Source organism: Nyctereutes procyonoides, unplaced genomic scaffold (assembly GCF_905146905.1).
Source record: "Nyctereutes procyonoides isolate TBG_1078 unplaced genomic scaffold, NYPRO_anot_genome, whole genome shotgun sequence".
Taxonomy (NCBI): Eukaryota; Metazoa; Chordata; class Mammalia; order Carnivora; family Canidae; genus Nyctereutes; species Nyctereutes procyonoides.
The window spans coordinates 20,338,650-20,357,572 of record NW_026575048.1 but is presented as its reverse complement, the minus strand read 5'-3'; the positions used below and the strand labels follow the sequence as shown (position 1 = coordinate 20,357,572).

Here is an 18,923-nt window from a genome sequence, read left to right as displayed (position 1 = left end):
TACTTAGGAAGAGAAAGCCTGATGTTGAGCTACATTCTTTATCTTCTTGACAAAAATTGATGCTATTTTGACTTTACTGTCTAGTGAGAGTACACCTAAGTGGCATTATGATAAAGTTCGATCTACTAAAATACCCAATGGACTGCAATATGGTAATCCCTGATTTGATTATCTGTTTCTAGTTAAATGTGGTACAGTATACTCCTGGTTTCCATTCTAACACAGGAAAGAACCATTGCGCACAGGAACTGCACACAGTTCCCCACTCTGAGTATCTCTGTCTGCCTGCCTCCCACATACTCATACTCCAACTGGGCAAAGGAAGCCAGGAGATGAGGGTCTCCCAGGCTCTCTACCTCTCTGTCCCTCAACTCCCTAGTCTTACATCAGCCCTCACCCTCAAAAATCTCCCTATATCCCAGAATTTTTTGGCTTTCTTCAAGCATTTGAGGATTAAATTAAGAACATGAAATTCTACTCCTACAACTTAATAGCAAAATAAATAAATAAATGACTGATTAGAAGGACATACAAATTGCCAATAGATTTATGAAAAGGGACACTATTTATTAGGGAAATGCAAACCAAAACTACGATGAGATACCACCTCACACCTCTTAGGATATCTATTGTCAAAAACCTGGGTGGCTCAGTGGTTGAGCATCTGCCTTCGGCTCAGGGCGTGAATCCCAGGACCTCCTCACAGGAGCCTGCTTCTTCCTCTGCCTATGTCTCTGCCTCTTTCTCTGTGTCTCTCATGAATAAATAAATTAAATCTTAAAAAAAAAAATGACTACAAGTGCAGGCAAGGATATGGAGAAGGGAATTTCATGCGCTGTTGGTGGGAATGCAAACTGATGCAGCCACTCTGGAAACAATATGGAGGTTCCTCAAATGATAAAATATAAAACTATCGTTTGTTCCAATAGTCCCACTTCTGGATACAGATCCAAAGGTACTGAGATCTGGATCTTGAAGAGATGTCTGTACTCCCATGCTCATTGTGAAATAGTCACAACAGTCAAGATATAGAAACACCTAAATGTCCATTGATGGACTAATGGAGAATGAAAATGTGGTATAGGTATATTATGAAATCTTAGCCTTAAAAAAGGACAATCTGCCATTTGCAACAACATGGATGGACATGGAGGACATTATACTAAGTGAGATAAGCCAGACACAAAAAGACAAATACTGCATGGTCTCTCACTTGTTTTTGGGATCTAGAACAATCAAACTCATAGGAGCGGAGAGTAGATTTTGCAACCAGAAGCTGCCAGGGGCTGGGGGAGGGGAAGCGGGGAGGTGTTGGTCAAAGGGCACAGAGTTTCAGTTACATGGAATGAATAAGTTCTAGGGATCTAACTGTACAACAGAAGGTCTTTGAGTGACAATGCTGTTATTGTATATTTGAAAATTTGTTAAGAGAGTAGATCTTATATTACATGCTCTTAACACAAAAGGAAAAACAAAACAACAAATAAAAGAAAATGAGTTTCCATTATTTCACTGTTTGAGGCCAATAGTGCATAGTTTGGTCCCATAAATTATCATACAACCAAAATAACTTAAGAAAGATCAACAATAGCCATTTTCATTAAAAGTGTAATGTATACAGCCCACATAAGCAGCGCTGCCCTTACAGACTTCCACTGTTCTTTGTCAGTGATTCTCATTTCCATGACATTAATATGAGAAAGGCCCAGGAAAATTATCAAGACTGGTAAGAATATTTGTAGTCTGGAGGGGCTTTAATTCAACCTTGCTACATAAAACCACAAGTCACAGGTCTTGAAATTCTACGAAAGGCTATGTGGAAAAGCTTTAGACTAACAAGTTTTTCTAGACAGAAACTGAAGTGAGTAGACAGTGCTGGAATATTAAGAGATAATTACATGACACCTAAATGTAATTAGAGATGAGCTTTTTTTAACTGACTTTGAGGCAGAGAATCCTAAGCTTGGAAAGAACTTTACAAACCAGAAAATCTAACCTCCTTCCACTGCAAGAATCCTTCCTCAGCATTGAAGACAGACACAGTCATGCAGCCTTTAAATACTTTATAAAAGACTCATTATTTTGTGGGATGACCCTTCTCTATATTGGATAGCTCTAACTATTAGAAAGTTCCTGCTGGGGCACGTGGGTGGCCCAGTTGGTTAAGCGTCTGACTCTTGGTTTCAGCTCAGGTCATGATCTCAGGGTTGTGAGATGGAGCCCCATGTTGGGCCTTGTGCTCAACAGGGAGTCTGCTTGAGATACTCTCTTCTTCTCTCTCTCTGCCCCACCAGAGCTCTCTCTCTCTCTCTCTCTCTCAAATCAGTAAATCTTAAAAAAAAAAAAAAAAAGAAAGAAAAAAAGTTATTTCTGATGGCAAGTTGGAATCAGCCTTACTGTGATGTCCAATCATCAGCCAGGGTCTGCTTGGAATATTAGGAATATAGACTATTGAGCCAGACAGAGCTGGGTTTAAATCCAGGGCCTACCATTTGCCAGGTAAGTAGCCTATTTCCTGGTATATAAAATGTGGTCAGTGATTCCTCCCTTCCCTGTTAGCATGAGGATTGGAGACACCGTGCCTTAAGTGCCTAGACACTCACTATATGGTAGCTGTTCTGCTTTGGCTCTCTGATACACTTAACTCACCCTGGGGATACCTTCCCTTTACCCAACTAAAATGTCCAATCCTCTCAATGATTCCTCAGGTCACAGTTTCCTGGGGGTTTTTTTGGCAGTTCTTCATGGTTTATTAAAAAAGGAATTCCTCCACATTTATTTTGTACATGAGCTCCTTCAGATATGATCACTTGAAAGCAAGCAGATAATGAATACATATCTGTTGAGTGGACTAACTCTAGAACATTCTGGGCAGTCACCAAGGATAAAACATGCCCGGGTACTCTCTGCTCTGCTACCCAGAGACCGAGCAACAAGTCAGACCTGCACGTCTTGCTCCAGCTTGATCTTGATCATGTTGTACTCTTCCCAGTCCCATATCCTCTGCTTGTTCAGCTGTTTCTCGTAGTCCTCTACTTTCTTGATGCGGTTCATAAGATACTCCAGCTGAAGGCACAGGAAGACCAGGGGAAAGTCAGCCCTGTCCCTGCCCTGACTTCAGGTGGCATGACAAGTGTGACACAGGGAAGGATCTCAAAGTGTTATGAGTTCCTTAGCTCTCAGAAGAGAGCCCCAAGGCTTTGTATTGTTTATCTTCTTCTGGAGCTCCCTTATTTGAGAAACTCCAAGAGGAATGCTCCATTAAGAAATTAGACATGGGCCCTGCGGTCAGACATTTGTATTTCTAAAACAAAACAAAACAAAACCCATTGGATCTTGGTCAAGCTATTCTTTGTTCTTTGTGTCTCTGAAGTAAAGTGATAACCCCACACCCTTTGAAACATCTTAAAACATTCGTCGCTGGGGTAGATGCCTAGGAACAAAGAAGAGAGTGACAGGACTATGGGAACCCCAGTGAGCTGCAAAGGAAGGTCACCAGAGACAAATGTCACCACCAGAGGCAGCAGCCATCTGCAAGGCCACACTGACTAACCATGAAGTGAGGTAGTAAATGTCTGCCATGGCAATCCTCCCCAAGATACAAAAAGGCTAGCAAATTCAGTCACAGTAGATATTGCCCTAGATCCATGGATCACCTTGACACACCCCCACCCCCTCCACCACCCACCACCCTTTTACCTCTTTGGCATTGTGAGCCTGCAGGGCCCGCTCCCATTTCTTCTTATTACTGGTCAGCAGTTCTTGCCGTTCTATCTCAAATGCTTTCTAGGACCAAGAAGGAAGAGGGCTCTTGTGTCTGATTTGATTGGGCAGGTCCCACAGTATGAAAGAACTCCTAAGTTATTGCACAAGTGCCACGTACCAATCATATAGTCAAAGTCAAATCCAAATGCAAACTTGCCAAGTTTCATTCAACCAAATGGCTATGGAAGGAGTTACACGGAAATCTGGGTTATGAAGTCTGGCCTCCCCGCAGATTTAGAGAGGAAATGTGCCAACTGTCCTGTGGAGGAAGGCCAGTGGCTTTGGTAGCAGTTACAGGGCAAGCCCTGGCATATGATTCAATCATGCCTAGGGCTGCTGTGTTGCTATGGTTGGGGTTCCCACGAAACAAGGAGCACGTTGCTCATGAAAGGTAGGCCCGGGAATGTGGAAATGAGTCTATAATAATAATCCAGAGAGGTCCCCACCTTCTTGGCTCCCTTCCATTTTGGAAAGGCTGTCTCAATCTTAATCCTTGACATTTCATTCAAATTCAAAGTATGGATTCCTGAACTTGTTTGGCACTTGAGTTTCCCATGTCCCCACCTGTCTGCCATAAATACAACAAATAAAAGCTCACATACCCCCCTTCTCGACTCTTCTTATCCTTACATGGTTTTATTTTCTTTCAAAACACTTATTGCCACCTGTCCAAGTATATATTTAGTAGTTTATCTGTTTATTGTCTAGCTGTCTCCTGCTGGAATACAGATTCCATCGAGAACTTTGTTTTGTTCATGGCTGTATCCCCAGCCCCTGGTACAGTGCTTGGCACATAGTAGACACTTGATGAATATTTGTTGGGTGAGTGAATGAATGGGTAAATAAATTACAGGGCAGAAGCCAGATGACAAGACATCTGGGACCCTCTGTAGATGCTCTGGACAGACCTGGCCCTCCTCCCAGGGGCCCTACATGGGTAGAAGGCAGTTCTTTCACACCCTGTTACCTCAATGTAACTGAGCTCCTGACGAAAGGTTTTCATTACGTTCTTGACTTGTTCTTCCATCCTCTCTAGGAGCAGGCAAATGTCATCTGACTGTTTCTTCAAATCCTTCACATACTGGTCATCTTTTGTTTTTAACTCCTAGAAAAGAATACGTCAAAGGCTGGTCACAAACTGAGACAGAAGCAAGAAGTGTCAAGCATACTCCACCTGGACCTCTTTCTTCAGGACCCGCAAACACTGAAATTGCAACTATACAAAGCGAAAGTGGCTTCAGAAGAATCGGAGGACACCCAGGGAGAAGGCACAGGGAGATGGAGCAGAGTGGCCTCAGTCCGGGGCAAAGCCTGAAGGAGCAGCAGGAGGCCAAACCCTGCAGGACTACTTGCCCCAAGGCTCCTTGTACACTCCCAGACAGCCTAGGGCACCCCAGCTGAGCAATGACTAGTCAACATGGGAACATACCTACAGCAGACTAAACTCCATTGCTTAACTGAAAACATAAAATCTGAAACAGCATTTACTATGAACATCCATATTTCCAAGGTGACCAGTGATTCTAAAATTACTAAAACTTTTCCTTCAGGCTGAATTTATTGCTGTGCAATACTCTGAGGAATGAAGCTAGGCCTCCAATTTTCCCACTAAGGGGAGCAAACCAATAGGCCAGTCAGATGCCCCAGCCCTCAAGGCAGGGATGGCAGGGGCGGGGCCGGGAGTCTTGCCTGCTGTAACTCGCTGATAAGCTTATTCTTGTCTTCTATTAGCGCAGCGCAGTGCACTTGCTGGGTGCTAAGCACATCCCACAGGTCCTGGGGGATTCTCTTCTGTCTGCCCTCCTCCCACTTGGCGGTGATTTCATCAAATTTGTCCTGGCTGGTCTTGACTTCATTCTCCAGCTTTTCAAGTCTGCGAATAAAAACACACTGGCCAGGCCAGCCCAGTTCTGGATGCCGCCTCCTGCTGGAGTAGGGCAGGTTCTCAAGAGTCTGAAATACAAGGCCCAGGTAATGAGCACCACCTTCAGATGCCCTCACTCAAAACCATGCGGGGCTCTGAGAGATCTTTAAGCTTAATGACAGACTGGCAGTAAGGAGACGGAATAAATTAAGTGACACGGTACAAAAGCAAATCAACCTCAAAGCTATACCTACTTGGACGCGCACACACACATGCAGATCAAGAGTCAATTTGCCACCTACTTCTGTGACAAGCTAGATGACTCCAGTGATCGAGGCCTGACTTTGACTCTCAACTTTACTTACTGACTCTCAACTTTAGACAACTCCCTGACTCTCTGCAAGCTGCATTTCTCTCCTCTGTAAGAGGGAGAGGATGAAAGCATCTACTTTCAGATGGCTGCTGTCAGAGTTAAGTGAGATAATGCTCAGCACGGCAGTGCCTTATGAACACGGTACTCATAATATTTTTGGTGATCAACTTGAGTTCAGGTGTGTGGCCGCTCCTCCCCCAAATGATCAATAAATGACCATGGGGACATTTTACAAATAAGGAAACTCCACTATTAAGCAATGGAAAATCGGCATGGCCTTTCCAGAAATTCCAAAGAGACTCTGTGATGGAGTGAACTGAGGAGGGAGTACCAGACTGCTGAAGGGAGGCGTGAGGATGAGAGCCCCCTCCCAAGCATGGAGAACGCCTGCTAAGACAGATGCCGGGATTCTCTTCCTACCTGAATAGACTGTCATTCTAGGAGACTGCCTCCCAGCCAGAGCGCCAAGCCCTGCAGGGTAGGAGTCACCACTTAACCTCGAGCTCCCTTCTTTCCTTCTCGCTTCCCTTCCCAGCTGGAACACAGAGTACAGTTTATAATTCACTTGCCTTTTTACCTCAAAAAATGAAAAATGGACTGGTTATCTTCCTAAAGCCCACATTTATGCTGTAACTCTGCCATTTGAGAGCTTGGGTTTTTCCTCAGAGGTTCTGGAACAAGGCCTAACTCCTTGGTGTGCCTGGGAAATTAGCCCATTCGGTTCTGCGTACAGCCGTCAGCGGGCAGTGGGAAGTTGCAAGAATAAAGTCACCAATTGCGTACTGGTAAAGGTAGTAAAGATGCTGAAAGAATTACTTATGCTGAACAACTAAAAATACTGTTAATATCGTGCTGTTGAGGAGATAAGCTAAAATGGCTCAATGAGCTAATTGAGCTAAAGTGGGGGAACAACTAAAAATATTGTTAATATCGTGCTGTTACAGAAATGAGCTGAAATGGCCAAGTGAGGAAAGGGGGAAGGAGGGAGGAAGGCAAGGAAGGAAGGAAGGGATTCCTAAGGAGCAATCAGGGGATTCTACTAGAGTAAATGTGACACAGGCACCTTCCAAAAGGTGGGGAGGGTTGAGGGATCCACGGAAGAGATATCTTCCATCCCCCAGGCTGCAGAGCAGGGCTTCCTCACCTCTGCCGCTTTATCTCCTCTTCTTCCACTCTCCTGTGGATCTCTCTGATATCTGTAGCTACCTGGATGTTTGTCACCAACTCAGTGCCACAGAGCAGCAGTTTAGCCAATTTCTGAAAACAAGTAAGTTATGACGTTAGAGGGACGCCTGGGTGGCTCAGTCGGTTAAGTGTCTGCCTTTGGCTCAGGTCATGATCCCAGGGTCCTGGGATCGAACTCTGAGTTGGGCTTCCTGCTCAGCGGGCAGCCTGCTTCTCCCTTTCCCTCTGCCTCTCCCCTCGCTCATGTTCTCTCTCGCGCATTCACTCACTCTCACTCTCCAATAAATAAATAAAATCTTTTTTAAAAAAAGATTTTATGAAGTTAGAAACATTTTGTACAACTGTCTGTAGCTGTTCTAGCCAGCCAAGCGGGAATAAAAGCTTAAGACTCACTTAACAGTAGCCCGTATTTGGCAATTCATTCCCACCAGGGGATGTTGGCGATGTGATATCAGAGCTTACAATTTAATAGGACATGTGATTCTTTTTTTTTTTTTAAAGATTTTATTTATTTATTCATGACAGACACAGAGAGAGAGAGAGGCAGAGGGAGAAGCAGGCTCCATGCAGGGAGCTTGACATGGGACTCGATCCTGGGACTCCAGAATCACACCCTGGGCTGAAGGCAGCACTAAAATGCTGAGCCACCGGGGCTGCCCGCACATGTGATTCTGAAGGTACTTTGGTCTATTCTTGTTAGAATAGGGATCAGCCAAGCAGCACACTGGCAGGTACTCTAAGTACGTCTTGGCACTTGCCCCCATCGACCCTCCAAGTTGCTGACACCACCAAGAGCCTTTCTGAGAATTCAGTGGGTGAGATAGATGAGGCAGAGATAATGGCAATCATCCTCCAACATCCATTCCTCCTCCTCTTCTTCGAGGGTCAGAACCCCCAATTTTAACTGGACATTTGACCTTCCAAAATGGATATTACTCCCAAACCTCCTTTGCAGCTTGAATACAGTCTGATCAATAGAACATGAGCAGAAGTGATGTGTGCCACTTCTGAATTGTGTGTTGAAGGGAAAACGTGTGCCCTCTGCTGCCCCATGTCCCCCTTCTCCCAGGTGGGCTTGTGGTGCTCTGCTGTGACGCGGTGAGCAGATGAAAGCCACATAAGGAAAGGCAGAAGGAGATGAGGTTCCCCGGCATCGACGAGCCCCCATATCAGCCCTGGACAGTGTATGTATGCTCTGAACTACTAAGTAAGCCAGAGGTCAAAGCATCTGTGTTATTTAAGCTAACATTACATGGGCTCTTGGGTCTCCCTTAATGACTCAGCAGTTTTGCTATTGGCACCCCCCCCCTTCTAAATCCCTCCCTGGGGGCCTGTGGGTGGCTTAGTCAGTTAAGCGGCTACCTTCAGCTGAGGTTATGATCTCAAGGGCCTGGAATTGAGCCCCACATATCAAGCTCCCAGCTCAATGGCGAGTCTGCTTCTCCCTCTGCCCCTCCCTACCCCCACTCATGCACTCACGCTCTCCGATTTTCTCTGTCAAATAAATAAATAAATCCCTCTTTGAACCCCACACTCAAGTGTCTTCACTCCTGGCCTTTGGGTGATGACATGATTTCAACAAAAAGTTCAAGTATCCTGAGGCTATGTCTAAGTTTTTCCAAGTCTGTTTTGGAATTTACAAATTCTCCAGCTCTCAAATTGTTCCTGAACAAAGAAGCTATAAACATCTCTGTACAAAGGAGTCACTGAAATGATCAGAGATTCTATTTCATCTCACCCTTCTAAGGACATGTGGAAATGCAGTTTTAATGAATACAGAACTGGAGCCTTAACCCAGATATCCAGGGTACTCCAGACTTTTTTAAATGGCTATAGTTTTAGCACTTGTACCAAATGGTTTTACATGCCTAAGGATTTACTTCCTTTCCTGTCATATTTGAGTAATACTGTTTTCTGCTCAATGTGAACATCAGAAATTTCTGAATCAAGTATTTCAAACTCAGAGTAAAATTGAAAATATTACAGTCATCAACACACCAACACAGGAAAAGATAAAACTTCACTTTCAGATGATATGATTATATATGCAAAAAAATAAACACACAAACAAAAGAAACCACAGGACAACTATTAGAATTAACAAGTGAATTTGACAAAGTTGCTGATTATCAAGTCAATATACAAAAACCAATTGTACTTTTGTATATCACAATAAACACTTATAACCTCTACACAAAGTGTGAGACATTGCTGGGCAAAATTAAAGAATACGTAAATAAATGGAGGGATATTTTATACTCATGGATTGTAAATCTCATTGGTAAAAGATAGTCTCTCCTAAATTGATCTATAGGTTCAATTCGACCTCAAAGTTCCAGTAGGGGGTGCCTGGGTGGCTCATGGGTTAAGTGGTTGACTCTTGATTTCAGCTCAGGTCATGATCGCAGGATCTGGGATGGAGCTGGCAACAGGCTCCATGCTCAGCAGGGAGTCTACTTGAAGGTGCTCTCTCTCTCCCTATCCCCCTCCCCTCCACACACCCCCCACTCCTCTCTCTAAATATTAATAGATAGATAGATAGATATAGATAGATAGATAGATAGATAGATAGATAGATAGATGATAGATAGATAGATAAATAGATAGATACATTTTTAAATCCCAGCAAGCTTTTTGGTGGAAACTGACAAGCTGATTGTAAAGTTTATATGGAAATGCAAAGGGTCGAGGATAGCCAAGGCAATCCTGAAGAACCACAAAATTAAAGGATCTACGCTACCAGATGTCAATACCTGTCATAAGGCCACAGCAACTAAAATAGTATGGAATTGGTGTAAAGTCAGAGAAACAGACCAATAGAACAGAATAGAGAATCTAGAAACAAATCAACATATGGGATCATTTGATTCACAACAAAGGTTTGTTGCAGTGCAGTGGGGAAAGGATGATCTTTTCAATAAACGGTGCCAGGTCAATTAAAAATCCACATACAAAGCAGTGAATCTTAAGCCTTACCTTTACACCACACACAAAAATCAATTCGAGATAGATTACAGAGCGAAATATAAGTGACAGAACAATAAAGCTTCTAAGAGAAAACTTAGAAGAGTATCTTTATAAAATTGGAGCAAGATTCAATAGGAAACGAATCACCAATTTAAAAATGATTGATCAGGTGTAGGGCCAAGGACAGTGGCCCTTTCTGTCCAAGTCTTAGGGTACAACTGATTATTAATATCTTGATATTGAGGAAGGTAAGCATTTGGTTTGTATATATTTCTTTTCCATGCCAACAATTTATGCATCCTAAATGAAAGGAAGCTCGAAAAGCTCCTATGAAAACAACATTATCTCGTTGGAGCAACTCAATGAGTGCTCCAGATAAACTATGTATCAGAATTTTCAAGACCACAGCAGTGGAAACTATAACAGTAGGTTTTAGATTATATACACTATCTTTTTTATCCTACCCAGCAATGCTCAGAGATCATTGACACTTTGAGGAAGTAATCCCAGTACAGACAGATGGCATGATTCGTCTACTTCACAGTGAGCCCCAGATCTGGACCAAGAACACACTGCAGCTCAGTACTTTTTCCGCCTCCATAAAGTATCTTGTCCTTGACACAGTACCGTACAGTTTACTCAGGTGTCTCTATATATCTCAATGCTCTATAATGACATTTCAGTAACTTGAGTATTTTTTTCTCCCTGTAAGTGCACTTCAATTTCTGCCAGAAATGATCTCTCTCCTCTCTGCTTTTATAAATCTCACCTATTTTTCCAAGATGCAGCTCAAATCCCACATTCTCCATGTAACCGTCCAGCATCAGGCCCATTTGGGCAGCCCTCACTGCCTATGATATTCATTTAGCAATTAATTAAATGCAGCACTTGGCCAGTTCTGCTGACTGGAACTGCTGTTCATTCTCTCTCCTGTTCCAAGTCCTTTATTAACATCATAGGAACCCTGTCGTTGCCACGGGAGAGCAATCAATGCCTTTTTTTTTTTTTTTTTTTTTTAGTGTTATTGAGTATAAGCTTTGCACTACTCCACAGGTGTATGGAAAAGTTCTCACTCTCACAGAGCTTACCACTACACTGGGGACACTACAGACACACATATATGAAGTCCTACAAGAGAGAGAACAGTTTAAAATGAAATGTGTGGCACAGAGAAATATTTGGTGTGTGAATTAAAGGAGCCTGGCTGCAGAGGAATCATGCATGGACTTGAAGTCCTCTCAAGTTGGGGCTTGAGATGGTCTTGAAGTATGGGAAGGCAACCTGATGACCAGAGAGGAGAAGAGAAAGGTAGAGGAGAGATGGGAGGAGGGGAAGGGAGAGACTTGGCATTCCAGAGGATCAGAGGCACACACCAGGAAGAGTGGAGCCCCACTGGAGGTGAGTAAGCAGATCAGCCATGCCAGAGCCAAGGCCCAAGGTGGGTATTGATGGGAGAGAAGACTGAAGTTAGGACAGGAACAGGAGACCCTGAATGGGCAACTTAAACCTTTGGACTTGATCCAATGAATAGTCGTCCATAGGATGAAATGAAAGCTCACTCCTAGAGAGCTCTCAAAATGGGAAATATTTAAATTTACTTCTACCTAAAGGCAGGAACATAGAATCTCTCATGAGATTCTTCTGGTCTAAGTACAAAAACTATGACTTCAGACCCAGCTCCCTAGTGTCACAGGCTGACCTGTCCTCCACCCAGCTCATACCAGTCTGCTTTCTTCTTTCTGCTTGGAGCTCTTGCTTTGATCTTCCTCACTCTCTTTCTTCCCATCTAAATATTCTCCAAGCGCTTCCCTGTGATGGAAGAAAGTAGAGAAACTAAAGTTATTTCTAGTATGTAGATTCTATGTTTAGAGTTTCCATAGTACATCACATCATAATACAAAAATACATCCCATGTGGATAAAAATTTAAGTATAAAAAACACAATCATAAAAACACTAGAAGTAAATACAGGAGAGAATCTTAGAATAAGACCAAAGCTAGGGGGTAAAAAAAAGATTGACTTTACTTCTTAAAATTTAAAACTACTCCTTGAAAGTCAAGGGAAAAACTTGCAAAAGATACTTGACAAAATGTTGCCATCTAGAAAATAGAACAGGCTCCTTCAAATCAATACAAAAAAGACAATATCAATTAGAAAAACGGACAAAGGATGTGGACTGGCAATTTACAGAAGAAATACAACAGGCAAATAGACATTTAAAAATACATTTGGGCAGCCGGGTGGCTCAGCGGTTTAGCGCCACCTTTGGCCTAGGTTGTGATCCTGGGGACCCGGAATCAAGGCCCAAGTCGGGCTCCTGCTGGAGCCTGTTTCTCCCTCTGCCTGTGTCTCTGCCTGTCTCTCAATCTGTGTGTCTCTATGAATAAATAAATAAAATCTTTAAAAATAAATAAGTAAAATAAAAATACATTCAACTTTACATAGAACCTGAGAAATGAAATTGAGAAGCCTATAAGGTATCATTATTCTCTATATCAGACAAGAAAAGATTTAAAAGATTGATATCAGGTGTGGGCCAAGTATGGGTGCCCAACTATTCATAACACTCCACAGGTAGGGATGTGAAGTGTAGCAGCCTATCTAAAAGGCAATTCAGCAAGATTTATCACAAACTTAAATATAAATATGTCTCCCCTCTAACCCAACCTTCAGGAATTCTCTGCAGAAAGTACTCAGAGAAGTCTGCACAAGAATGATTATTACAGAGGTGCCTGGGTGGCTCAGTAGTTAAGCATCTGCCTTTGGCTCAGGGCGTGATCCTGGGGTCCTGGGATCGTGTCTACATCGGGCTCCCTGCAGGGAGCCTGCCTCTCCCTCTGCCTCTCTGTATGTCTCATGAATAAATAAATAAAATCTTTAAAAAAATGATTATTACAGCACTGACTCTACTAACAGGAACATGGAAGCATCTCTATGCCCATGTTAATACCTACTAATACCCACTTATTATGAGCTTATGAGGCAATATAAGAAAATAGTTCATAGCCTATAGAAAGGATGACGTAATATCTAGCAATATGCAAAGATGTCCACAATGGTAAAGTAAAAAGAGCCAGCTGTAGGGCAATATGCAAAGTATAATATTAATGTTCTTTTTTAAATAGGCTTATATACACAAAGGAAATTTTTGGAAGGACATATGCAAACAGATGACAGTAGCTATTTAAGGAAAGGGAACTCTTGTGAGGATTTCTATTCTCCATATTTTTGTATTGCATGAATTTTACAAATAGTATGTACATGTGTGTGTTAATCAAAAAATAAGACCAAAGAGGAAGAGGTAAAATAAGGTTCCTGATTATGGGCTTCTTTGGAGGAAGCATGGGGGAATGACCCCACCAACCTCCACACCATTTACCACATGGCAGTCTACTCTCCCCTCCGGCACACAGTGGCCACGAGGACTCCCAGTACTGCCTTAAGAAAAATGAAACCATCATCTTACGACCTCATCCACAGTGAAACAAACAGATCTCTTGGTCTCATTCTTTCTTGATTTTTTTCTACTACTGACTTCCACTTCTACTCCCTTTGTTCAAAGTTCAGCACAGCTCTACATATTATTACACCACCCCCTCCAAATCTAACCAAAAACCCATTTTCTTTCTTGTCATTTCATTCACTTCCCTATTCTTATTGAATCTACTCTTTGCCATTAACTAAGAGAACTAATTGTTCCATTCTACTCAGGTCTTCAGACATTGCCAGGTTAATGGTTTCCCCACTATGACACAAAATGCACTCATTCTCTTGACTTTCTACTTTGACCACCAATTAAGTACCAACTCTATCTAAATAATCTTCCCAAGTGTTCCACATCCTGGAGCAAAGACCAGTGCTTCAGAAAGAAAAAGAACTCACATTACCTAGTTTTAACTTGAGCCCCATTGCTGCCTTTTACTTATCATTTCTGGCTTTTCTTGCACTGCACTGTCTAATAAAGGTACACATAACCAGAAGTGACTGATCCAAATTGAAATATCCCGTGAGTATAAAATACAAACTAAATGGATTTTGAAGAATTTGAATGAAAAAAGAAAAATATCTCAAGATGATTTAGACTGATTATAGCTTAAAATGATATTTTTTAAATAGTGGGTTAAATAAATGATGAAATTTAATTTTACCTGTTTTGTTCTTTTTTAAGATTTTATTTATTTGTTCATGAGAGACACAGAGAGAGAGAGAGAGAGAAGCAGAGACACAGGCAGAGGGAGAAGCAGGCTCCATACAGGGAGCCTGACGTGGGACTCGATCCCGGGTCTCCAGCATCATGTCCTGGGCTGAAGGCAGTGCTAAACTACTGATCCACACAGGCTGCCTGCCCTGTTTTGTTCATTTTAATGGGGCTACTAGAAATTTGTTTTTTGTTGCTTTGATTTTTGTTTTGAGAAACTTATCAGCTTGGTTCAGTAGAAAATTTTCAATTACATGTGTGGCTCATACTGTATTTTTCTTAAGATTTATTTATTTACTTACTTACTTACTTATTTACTTATTTATTTGAAAGAGAGAGACAGAGAGTATGAGGCTGGGGAGGGGCAAAGAGAGAAGCAGGCTCCCGGCTAAGCAGGGAGCCTGATTCGGGTCTCGATCCCAGGACCCTGGGATCATGACCTGAGCAGAAAGCAGAGGCTTAACGGACTGAGTCACCCAGGTGCCCCTCATACTGTATTTCTATTGTTCAACCCTGACCTAGCATATTCCCCAAAGGAGTCATCCCCAGAAAGACCTCTCTGTCCTCACATTTGGGCTGAGTCCCTCTTTCAGGAAACTGCTTCCTCGGGGCTCCCAAAATTTTGGTCTCAATGGAGCTGCCATCTTCCTGAACACCCCGCCTCCTGACCAATCAAAGTCCCTTCTCAGCATTTAAAAAATCGGCACTTCATTGATTGTTTGGCTGGGTTTTGTGTTCTGGGTTGGAAATCATTTTCCTTCAGAACTTTGAGAGCATTGCCGCATTTGAGAGCACTGTCTTCTACCTGCCAGGGTTCTTAATCCTTCCTTTGTATGTGACAGTTGTTGGTTTCCCTCTGGAAACTTGTAGGCTCCTTCTCTTGGCTCTCAATGCTCTTGAAGCCGCTGCCTCAGCCCCTCCAGCCAATTTAAGAGTCTTCCTATATGTATGTTTGTTTTAGCAAGCACTTCCAGCCTGCATGATTGATTAACTAAACCTTTCTTTGTGTGTCTATAGATTATGCATTGCACTGTTTCTTAGAAAGACCCTGGACCAAACCCTCTTGCACAATCCCCCACTCCCATGCCCGGCACCAATGCACAACCTCCAAGCACTGAGCACGCGGATACCAGATACTGTCTGCAGCTGGCACCCCTGAGTCTGCAGACAATCAACAAACATTAAAGACCAGTGTGCTCCCCTTTTACTGCTTAACTGCCAGAAAGTTCCTCTAAAAATCTTCAGCCAGGCAGACATTGATGAGTTGGTTTCTGGGACAAGTGTTCACCTTCTCCCCAGGTGGCCAGGCCCCTGAATAAAGCTCATCTTCCTTTCCAGTTGAAACTCCTCTCTTGAGCATTGTTGGCCTTTCGAGTGAAGGGCAGCCACACTTGGGTTTTTCAGTAACACTCTGAACTTTCTCAATGGTGTGCCCACGACTGGGTCTGCTTTCACCCACTGGGCTGAACATTTTCAGTCAGGTGTTTGACCCAAGCCAGAAACTTATGAACTTCAGCGCTCATCAATTTCCTTGACTACTCCAGTGATCACTGCCTCCCCTCTGTTTGTTCTGCCCTTTCTTTATGGATCCAGAAAGGAGAGACTAGGTCTCCTGGACTAGTCCTCTAAATTTTAAAAATCTTCTCTCTCAGTTTCTGATTTTTTTTCCCTATATCCTTATTTTTTTTTTTAAAGTATTTAGGGATCCCTGGGTGGCGCAGTGATTTAGCGCCTGCCTTTGGCCCAGGGCGTGATCCTGGAGACCCGGGATCGAATCCCACGTCGGGCTCCTGGTGCATGGAGCCTGCTTCTCCCTCTGCCTATGTCTCTGCCTCTCTCTCTCTCTCTCTGTGTGACTATCATAAATAAATAAATAAAAATTAAAAAAAAATAAAGTATTTATTTATCCATGAGAGACACAGAGAGTGAGAGGCAGAGACACAGAGAGTGAGAGGCAGAGACACAGGCAGAGGGAGAAGCAAGCTTCCTGCAGGGAGCTTGATGTGGGACTTAATCCCAGGACACTGGGATCACAGGAACACAACCTGAGCTGAAGGCAGACGCTCAACCACCAAGCCACCCAGACATCCCTCTTTTTGTTCTATATTCCATGACCTTTATTCCCTAACCCTTCTAGAGTTTTCCATTTCTATCATATTGCTTAATTTCCAAGAGCTCTATTTTGTTCTTGCAACACCCCTTTTAATAGCATCCTTCTCTTGTTCCTTGGTTGCAATATCATGTCTTTTTTTCTCTGAAGATCGTCTGAATGACAGTCTTTTTGTTGTATTAATGTTGTCTTTTCTCCTACATAGTATCAAGTTCCTATAAGTTGCTTTTTTTCTGTGTTTTTACCTTGGTGTCCACCTTTCATGATAAAGATTTTCCTCTGACATCTAGAAATCCTTGGCTACCTTTCATCACAAGACAGAAAAGCTGAAGGAAGCTTGTAACTTGACAACAGTGAACTTTAGTCCAGGACTATCTACTTGGTCCACCTGGTGGGCAAATCTGGATGTCACTGCCTGCAAGTCCCTCCATGAGGGCTGATCCGCTTTTCCAGAGAGACTTCAATCTCTTGCCTCTGTTGTGAAGCTCCGGCCTGCCCATATCCCAAAGAGGGGAGAGGGACTGCACGGTCTCAGCTGCAGTGTGTACAGGGTCACAGAATCCTTGCTCTTAGTACTGTGCTCTTGCCCCATCTCTGTCCAGCGTCCCTCAAAATGTAGATCCAGTCTCCTTCCTCCAAACCTCCAGTGTCTTGTGCAAGGTCGAAAAGAGGTTCCTGGCATCCAATGATTTTTTTCTAAACTATTTCCCTGATTTTAGTCCCCTTCCTTGCCTCTACCTCTACTTGAACCTGAAGCTTCCGATTTTTGGTCTTTTGAGAATTTACTGCAGGGTAAATCAAGAGGGCTTTCAGCTTTCCTCACTACTAGTTTATATTTCCATAGCCTTGAATCTGTGAAACCATTGCCATCTGTCCTTATGCTTCCCGGCTTCCAAAATGTTGTTGCTGTTGAGTTCCTTCTGTTTTGCTTGACTTTGTGGATTTATGTCTTTTTTATTTAATCCCTTTAAATGTCATGCTAATGGGGTTTTGATAGAGATCCAAGATAAATGTATATGCTCCATCTGCCATCCTTACTCTGGAGTCCCATCTCTCAGGAATTTCAAACTTCAACTGAGACAGTAGAGACTGGGATTTTCAGGAGCTGTAGCCTATCAATACTGGTCTCTTATTTTTATATTACATTTGATTCTATTAATAGCTTCTTCCCTAAAACTATACCTTGATGGCACCCTGAAGCCCAACGAATTAGGGCTGTGGGCACCAGAGGCAATCAAGGAGTCTACAGCTAATTTCAAAATGACATAGTGGACTAAAATATGTCTGCTTTTTATTACCAACCTGTGTCAGCAACAATACAAGGTCAGTGATAAAACCCTCCTTTCTGAAAAATCTTCCATTAATCTAAGTTCTAAACAATTTCTGCAGTTACTGTTGATTTTTTTTTTTTGTTACTGTTGATTTTTAAATAACATGTACGGGGCGCCTGGCTGGCTCAGGCAGGAAAGCAAGCGACTCTTGATCTCAGGGTTGTAATCTTGAGCCCTGCATTAGGTGTAGAGATTACTTTTTTTAAAAATCATATATACATATTTATTTATTTATTTATTTATTTATTTATTTATTTATTTATTTAGTGTGTATATATATATATATACACACACACACACATACATATATAGACTTCAGTATAGAACCTTTCTATATATTATCTTTTAACTAATGAGGTTCATTCAGAGAACAAAGAGAATACAGTTGGCTGTGTGCATGTGTTTTGAGAGGACTTTTGAGATGGTTCCAAATGGTCCCAGCTCACTTAGGCACAGCGCACATCCCCAACCCCCAAGAGGGTCTGACATAAACAACAGCCCAGCTATTGAAAACATGAAGAAGCTGAACTTGGGTTAGTTCAGTTCTGTCATTCTGCATGCATTCATTCTCTAAACCTCGAGGAATTCTTTTGGAAACACTTCTTCATGTTTTTCTTCCTCCCCCATCCCCAAATACTTTAACGTAATTAAAAGGTATTGATCCATTTGTTTTCTTGTTTCAAATCAGAAATTTTACTTTTATTTTTATATTTTTTTCACTGTCCTGGTTATATAAACAAAGTTCAAAGAAAACATTCACTGTCTGCTTTCCTTTTCAGGCTTCTTTTTTTTTTTTTTTTTAATCCCCTGCTCCAGGTGTTAAACTCATTAGGTACACCACTGCACCTCACATATTCGTTTTTTCACCAGCACCACCAGCCATTCCATGTGGTCTTTATGTCATGGAGACAACCCTTTGTCAGCGATTCCTTTTCTGTTTCTAATTCCTTTTCTGAGCTCTCTTCTCATCTCTTTTTATCCTTTTTTCCAGAGTAAATTCAATCCATTCCCATGGTTTTAAATACAATCATAATGCTGTTGACCTCTCTAATCTAGAATTGTCTTCTGAGTTGAAGACCCATGTCCAAATGCCTAATGGACATCTTGGTTTTAAAGTCTTCCAAAATCC

General features: G+C 42.4%; 1 protein-coding gene across 1 annotated transcript in view; it reads right to left on the bottom strand.

Moving 5' to 3' along the window:
• The window catches only part of DRC1 (dynein regulatory complex subunit 1), a 38,699-nt gene that overhangs the window by 16,945 nt on the left and 2,831 nt on the right, over positions 1-18,923 (bottom strand). Inside the window, exons 2-7 of the mRNA XM_055327435.1 lie at positions 11,876-11,963; positions 7,147-7,259; positions 5,455-5,638; positions 4,733-4,870; positions 3,700-3,786; positions 2,944-3,066 (exon numbers count right to left, since the gene is read on the bottom strand). Of these exons, the coding sequence (XP_055183410.1) occupies positions 2,944-3,066; positions 3,700-3,786; positions 4,733-4,870; positions 5,455-5,638; positions 7,147-7,259; positions 11,876-11,963 (733 nt within the window). The remainder of the gene's footprint in view (positions 1-2,943; positions 3,067-3,699; positions 3,787-4,732; positions 4,871-5,454; positions 5,639-7,146; positions 7,260-11,875; positions 11,964-18,923) is intronic.